This window comes from Cynara cardunculus (assembly GCF_001531365.2).
Source record: "Cynara cardunculus var. scolymus isolate 2C chromosome LG 5, CcrdV1, whole genome shotgun sequence".
NCBI classification, from domain to species: domain Eukaryota; kingdom Viridiplantae; phylum Streptophyta; class Magnoliopsida; order Asterales; family Asteraceae; genus Cynara; species Cynara cardunculus.
Window position 1 is genome coordinate 35,370,187 of NC_037532.1, and position 7,787 is coordinate 35,377,973.

The following is a 7,787-nucleotide window of genomic DNA, read 5'->3' on the forward strand; positions in this document are numbered from 1 at the left end:
TTGTGTCCTATAAATGTTGCTTCCAATGTATTGTAATATACACACACAAAAAAAACCAAATCAATAAAAGAATTTCTGCCCTCTGATCGACATTAGTGATCACAGCCTCTGGTCTCTGGGCTAAGGGTACCTCTGGTTTGTGATCAGAACCTCTGATCTGGATTATCAGAATTCAGAGCTCTGGACTTTCACAATCCAACCAGATTATCCGGTACAGTAATCATCTCCACTCCCCAATTCCTAACATAAACATACAAATAAACAGACCACACACTATAACTGGGGGAAATGTAGAACGGAGAACCAGACCTTGTTCGACGGTGACCTGATCCTTAAGCTTAGGCTGCGAAACACTCCTCACATAAAAATGCCGTTTCCTGAAATCAGCAGCGGTCGTGAAGAACAGCTGGTTCGACGTTTTGCTGTTGAAATTGAAATTGAAATTGATCGCCCTTGAAATCGAAGAACAATGCGATAATGTCAGTGCTCCTCCACCTCCACCTCCACCACCATGACTTGAAGCACAGTAAGCCATTTTCAGTTTTTTCACACACTACAGAAATCAGTGAAACCCTTGCTACTAGTAGTAGTAAAGCTTCTATATCTCCATCAATGGCGGTTTTAGAGGCAGAGAAAAGCGATTAACCAATTCTGGATTCAGTTCATCGCCATTTTACGTGCGTTGTAGAGCATTAGAATCCCGAGAGTCATGTGCAGGGCCCAAACTACAATGAGGTGCAGTCACATGTGGCTTGAGTGTGTTGCAAGCACAACTCCATCTTTGTGATTACTCAGAACAGCCTTCCTTCTATAAAGATTAACGGAAATGCCACCACACATATATCTTGTACGCAAAACAGCCATTAGAAGACAAAACTTGGAGACTCTGACGATTGTATTTTCTTATCCTTTTTGGGTAACAACACGTCCGACTATTTTTAGACTTGTACGGATATTGTGTATCAATCCGTTATAATTGGTACGTAAAATTTTATATCATATATCAATTAAATGTTTAATATTATTTTTTTTTTAATTTATACATGTTGGTATTGGTTTTGTATCAATTTCAAATTAAGTATGTGAAAACTTGCAATTTCATTAAAATTTAGTCCCATTTTGGGTTATACTTAGAGAAAACATTTATCAAGTTGCATTACTTTACTGGATGAATATCACAAGAATTAAGAATCTTACATTATAAGAACGAAGGCAAAGACCGAGAGTCTTACCCGGTAAGTAAGGGTGACGATTCTAAGAGATTATTTGTTTACCTTTTAATAGTTTCAATGTTTGTGTTTGCCCAAAATTTGCACCAAGGATGATTTTTGCCATAAAACTGTTTATGCTAAAAGTTGTTCAAAAGACAACTTAAGGTTTCAACGTGGAACGTTTAACAATTGAAGATCGACCAACTTTGGAATTAACACCGACAAACAATAAAAATAAAGGTTAAGCAAACCCTTAAATGAGGGGAAAACCGCGGAGAATTGTAAAGATCGTCGATGCATTTCGGACGTCACTCAAGGACGCCGTTCTTTCGTACAGGTACAACGACGTAAATAATATTTACATGTCGGCTGTGGAAAATAATAAAGAACATCGATTGTCTTTGCTAGTGAACTATGTGTGCATATAGTTTCTATGATTTGAGGGCGTTTCTCGAGATCTTCTGACCTTTTTATAGATGATTCTTGGGACTGTACCAATGGTCGACTAAAAATGCCTTTGAATGAAGAGAACGTTGATATTGAACTGTCCTTGAATCTTATCTTTGATGTTACGATCTTATAAGTTAATAATCGCACACATTTTTATTCTTACAATAAAAACCATATGTAACGGGCGATGTAATAAATACAAGTCGTTAACATCGTGTGTCGAAGGAAACTTCGATTGTCGATCAAGGATCGAAGAAAAATAATCCTCGACCAAGGACCGAAGATCTTGTAATCGAAGATGACCATGATCATGAGTATCATGATCGTCGGTGATACAAATCCTGACGGCACCTGTCGGGGTCAAGGGAAATATCCTCGTCAAGGAAAAATGCTCGTCGGTCGAAGGAGTGAATTTTCACCAAAACAATATCAAAATGATAACTTTACAAGTACATTACATAAATTAAGAATTGAGTCAAAATACGTTGTATTCTATGCAGATTGCCTTCCATTAGAACGTATATATTTTGAAACGACTAGAAGGATATTCGTGCAATACAGCGAGATATATGTTGATTTTAATGTTTTGTTTTATTATTTATTTCCGTCAATGTAATACGGTTTTATGTGGTTTTGATAAAATGATAATGTTCTTACAAATAAAATATAAATTTGAAAAATTATGTCGATATTAGTATCAAATTAACTATTTAAAACCTCTCTCTTTTTTGTGTAATTTTTTTATATCATAAATGAATTTAGGCTTAATAATGAAATAATTTATTTTCGGTTTAATGATATAATTTTTTATAAAGGTATTAATTAATTATTCTGTTAAAACTCAATTATTATCTTAATTATATTTTAAATTTTTTATATTTAAAATAAGATGTTTATCATGTATTTGATTATACTATAAGGGTACTTGCACAATGCAACGAGATACATCTTGATTTTAATATTTCGTTCTATATTTTGGGTCTATCGATGTTATAATGCGATTTTATGTGGTTTTGAGAAGAAAAAAAAATGTTTTTCATTTTTGAATAAAATATAAATTTGAAGATATTATAAAATTTAAAAAAAAATTGATATTATTATAACATTAGATATTAAAATAAACATTTTTTAAACTATAAATTATTGAAGATATATTTTAAAAATACGTTATTTTTTTATGCAATTTACCGAATGTAGAACCATTCTAAAATTACATAGTGTTTTGTAAAGTACATTACCATGAGTATACTACAAATTTGGTAAGACGAACACTTTTTTATATTCGTAATTTTAAAATTACAAGACCGTTATCGTGGTTTGTTAAAATGTCCGGATTTGATTCATTCCTCTAACGGCCGTAAAAAAATTCGTTAAACGAGACGTATTTTGGATACTTAAAACGCCCGACATATTTTCCATTTATTTTGCGATGAATGAAGAATAAGTTTTGACGCAACATCTGACCAACCCATTTACTAAATGATCTAACTCGTGAAATACGAAAAAGACGTACAGGGCTCGAACCCACAACTTCTGCTTTGGGAAGGCGGTGGTCTAACCACTAAAAATATCATCAATTTTGACCCAAACTCGTTACTTAACCCGCTCGATTTGTCCATTTTACTAAATGATCTAAATCACGAGATGCACAAGAGACGTAGAACTATTTGTAAACTATTATAGATATCTCGTTATAGAATTCCCGTTTTGAGGGTTGATCCGCATGACGCGTGTGTGACGTATCCGCACTCGACATTTGTTTGTTATGATGTCATAGTCGTTATTAAAAAAGGTCATATGATATATATGAACTAACAGTACCAGCTTTTATGTCGTTATCGTTATTTTGGAAACAACCATAAATTTAGTTTTCATGATTGAAACCTATGACCTTCTAAGCAACCCTTTTCTATTGGTAGCTTGGTCGAAGTTTACGGTACACTTCACTCAACCACTAGGGTTTAAGCCATGTTTGACAAACTAAGGGGCCGTTTACCAAAGACTTACCCGATAAGTGTTTACCGGTAAAATTTAACACTATTATTTACTTATCGAGTAAGATTTTTGTCCATCAAAACGACGTCGCATGCAACAATTTACCCGGTAAGCGCTTACCATGGTAAGAGTCGTCGCTCTCACTTACCGGGTAAGACTCTCGGTTCTTGTGTCCCTCTTACCGGGTAAGATTCTTGGTCCTTACCATATTTATCCAATAAAGTAATGTAACTTGGTAAGTGCTTACTCGGTTAAGCGTTTGGTAAACGGCCCCTTAACTTATAAACTCGTTGTTAGATGATAAGCGCATCTGTTAGCTGAAAAACTAGATATTGGTTGATAAGTCGATTGTCAACTAAAAGATTACCCTCTTCATCCCAAAATAAAATGTCTTCAACAATGACAGATTTCAAGAACCGTGAATTATTACACGTTTTAACATAAGTAAAAAGACAAATTTACCCTTCAATATGAAGAGAATTTTTCTAATTAGAACAGAACGAGAAAGTAGACAAGTACTTTTTAGAGTGGACACTTATTCTTGTACAAACGGAAATAGAAATATAGACAGTTATTTTGAGACGAAGAGAGTATATGTTAGTTAATAAGCTAACAAATCAGTTCAATCATGTTTAGTAAAAACTAGTTGATAAATTAGGGACCGTTTATCTAACACTTACCTGGTAAGTGCTTATCGGTAAAATTTAACACCATTATGTACTTACCGGGTAAGATTTTAGCCCACCAAAACGACATAGTATACAATAATTTACCCGGTAAGCGCTTACCGTGGTAAGAGTCATCGCCTTCACTTACCGGGTAAGACTCTTATCTTTGTCTCGCTCTTACCGGTAAGATTCTTGGTCCTTATTATATTCATTCGATGAGGTAATGTTATTTGGTAAACGCTTACCCGAGTAAGCGTTTGGTAAACGGCACCTAAAACCATGTTTGAAGATCAAGAAAATTCTCCATCAGCAACAAAATCCACACAAAAACCATCTTCAATAAATCAATTCTACATCCAAAATAAGAACTCAACAAGGGGTGTCATAAACACAACCCAATTAAGCAGAGATATCCTACAAACTTCAAAGCAATAAGAGCAGTGATCTAACAACAATGGCAATGACACCAAGAAATAAAAATGGCAGAAAAACAAAATCTTACAGATAAGAACAGAACTAAATACCTTCTAAAAACAACCTGTGGATCTTCCAAATCTACTGTTTTCCGATCAACTTATTGTTTGAATCCACTCGATACTCCATTTTTTCCGGCAATGGAGCAGAGAATACGAAATCATCATCATCATCATCATCATCATCATCTTCTTTGTTGTGTTCTTGATCGGATTGACGATTTTTGGTTGAATGATTCATTCGGGTTCCCAAATTCTTTCTTGGGTCCATCTCATTCTCGCTCATTTCCGAAGAATCTTGATCTCCCACTTCGGTTTCTTTGGAAGAAACACCGATTTCTTCGACGACTTCTTCCCCACCATTACTGCTATCACTGTCATCACTTGAAACATGGCTATGGCTGCTTTTAATTAATCTATAAACATTCCCATTTTCAGAAAAGCTTACAGTTTTCTTCACCTTTGGTTGATTCTTCATCAAACCCCCAATTCTATTTTGAGGTTTTCTAGGGTTTTCAAGCTCCAAACTTTCTAGTTCTTCTTCTTCTCCTTTGGGAACCAATGAAACCCTAATTTTTCTTTTACTTTGATTGTTCAGATTTTGGGGGAATTTTCTTTCATCGTCATCATCACCCAAAACCCTAGAACCAGAAGCCCTAATTTTCTGCTCTCGCTGTAAAATCACAGATTTCTTACCATTTTTACAGAATCTAACATTCTTAACTGAAATCACATGGTTTTCTGTAGACATTTCATCGATGAGCTCCATGAATCGAATCAATTCTCGGCTAATTAATCGTTTACCATCTCTAATCATCGGATCACTTCCCTGCAAATTATAAAACCTAATTAGATCTTCACAAATTGGATCGAATCACTTCCTAAATCAATAACAACAACATTTAGTTGAGCGAAAACTTAATATTACCTGAATCGAATCGAGCTTGATGAGCAAATTAATGGATTCGCGAGAAAGGAGATGAGAATCAAAGTGGATTTTACTACCGGAAATGGAGGATTTCAGACTGTTGAGAGATGATTTGATATGGGCGAGATCTTTTAGGTTTCGTAGGGTTATGGATCTCCGTACGAGAAACGCTCTGAAATGTGTTTGTATTGTACGGGCGGCGGCGTCACGGAGAGAGGATGACCGTGGGGAGCCTTTGCGGCGGCGGAGGGAGGACTCCAGGGCAGCGATGCGGTGGATGAGGGAGGAGACGGTCGGATTAACCGGTGGTGGGGTTTCTTGAGCTTCTTCCTGTTGGCGGTACTTTTGAAAAAGTTGATGGTTTTGAGTAGTAGTAATAGTAGGAGGAGGATAATAGTCGTGGTGGTTGCTATGGAGGTTGTGGTGGTTTTGCGGTGGCGCGTGGAGGTGGGTTTGTGGAGGAGGGTAGTGGTGTTGGTGGTGGAGATGAGAAGAGATGGAATGGAATGGTGGCTCTGATGGAGGTGGTGGTGGTGGTGGTTGTAAAGAGTAATAACAACACATGGTTTGGTGGGTGGTGGTGGCGGGTGGTGGCAGGTGGCAGTGGCATTGGTGGTGGCCGGTGGCCATTGGGAGGATGGAGAATCTGTTATTGGGAAAAAGAGTTGCAAAACGGAACCAGTATTGGGTTTTATGGAGATGCTGGTAAGATGAGTTTTGAATTTTTGATGACAAGGCCGTTGACCTCGTCAACCCTCTTCAATTATAGTTGTTATGGTTTTAAATAGTTGGTATTTGGTGCTCATTAGAGTTGGGATAACGTGAGACCGACTTGTTTTTGTGAGACCTGTGTTTGAAGTTTTACAATAAAACGTTATAAAAGTTCGGTTTTTTTTACTTTCACAACGTTTTGTTGTGAAGTTTCAGGTGTAAAAAAGTGGTATCACGAAAATAAGTTGGTCTCACGTGAACCTAACCCGTGTTAGTTGTTCTAACATTTAACAAGTTTCTCGGTTGCAAAATATTATATCTAGAGATTTAGATTTCTTACGTAAAATTGCAACAAGAATTGGCTAATAGGACGATATGGTTAGGGATGCATAAGATATGGGTTTTTTTGAATATGTATCATGGCCTTCCAAGTCTGTTGTCGGTAAACAATAAAAGACGTTTGAGTTTTTTAGGCTAGGTCGAACTGGGACAGGCTTTGGAGTTTAGAGTTAAAAAGGGTCTAATTGGGCTTAGTTGGGCCATGTAAGGCACAACCTATGATAATCACCAGTAGTGATGGCCAAATTGGCCCGGCCTGGCCTAGGACCGTCGGAGGACCGGAACCGGGACAGCCAAATGACTGGCCCGGCACAGGACCGGTTATGGGACCGAAAACCGGGATCGGTTGGGGTTTTTGGCAGTTTAGTGGGACCGGGACCGGTTATGGACTGGGCCGGCCCGGCCCGAAAATTCAAGCATTTTTATAAATAAATGTATTTTTTTAAATAATCTTATAATATATATTTTTTTTAAGACAACGTAATTTTAACTATATTAAAACGCATTTTTAAATTGTATTTTAGTGACCCAATTACAAATTTTATAGTATACTAAAAATAGATATCATTAAAATACATTAATTTTTAATGTCGGGATTGGGACTGGGACCGACGGCCCATAACCGGTTATGAAGAACCTTGACCGGGACCGGTTACGAGAAAGGTTGAGACCAATTAGGTCCAGCCCAAGACCGGTTTTTGGCCATCACTAGTCACCAGTATTTCAGTATGATCGAGTTTTGAGGCCTAGCCTGGACTGACCTTTTGGCTTACTAGGCCTGAGGTTTTCCTGGTTGAGCTTTGATTTTTGGTTTTATGTGCATCTTTATTCTTTAAGGCATTGTTTGGTAAAAAAATAAGCTAGCTTATAAGTTAACTTATTTTTTGGATATATATTTGTATGTACATAAACTTGTTTATTGAAACGCTACTTGGAGTAGCGTTTTAATGTTCCAATTATAACCATAATTAATATTTATTATTATTTATTACGATTAATTATAAATAAATAT

The 7,787-nt window shown here is 36.5% G+C and overlaps 2 protein-coding genes across 3 annotated transcripts in view; both read right to left on the reverse strand.

Moving 5' to 3' along the window:
• Nucleotides 1–764, reverse strand: part of LOC112512105 (alpha-1,4 glucan phosphorylase L isozyme, chloroplastic/amyloplastic) — a 23,460-nt gene extending 22,696 nt beyond the window's left edge. For both annotated transcript variants that reach the window (XM_025117911.1, XM_025117916.1), the window contains exon 1: nt 310–764. In XM_025117911.1, coding sequence (XP_024973679.1) covers nt 310–535 — 226 coding nt within the window. In that variant the 5' untranslated portion in view covers nt 536–764. The remainder of the gene's footprint in view (nt 1–309) is intronic.
• A 3,877-nt stretch (nt 765–4,641) lies between these two features.
• Nucleotides 4,642–6,355, reverse strand: LOC112513044 (BAG family molecular chaperone regulator 8, chloroplastic). The gene is made up of 2 exons (XM_025119166.1): nt 5,726–6,355; nt 4,642–5,626 (listed from the first exon to the last, which is right to left on the reverse strand). The coding sequence occupies exons 1-2, from the start codon at nt 6,353–6,355 to the stop codon at nt 4,880–4,882; spliced, it is 1,377 nt and encodes a 458-aa protein (XP_024974934.1). The 3' UTR covers nt 4,642–4,879.
• Nucleotides 6,356–7,787: the final 1,432 nt, after the last annotated feature.

Coding starts and splice junctions, on each gene's coding strand:
- LOC112513044 (XM_025119166.1), bottom strand. CDS start 6,355: ATGGCCACCGGCCACCACCAATGCCACTGCCACCTGCCACCACCCGCC. Junction 5,627..5,725: donor TCAAGCTCGATTCGATTCAG/GTAATATTAAGT, acceptor TATAATTTGCAG/GGAAGTGATCCGATGATTAG.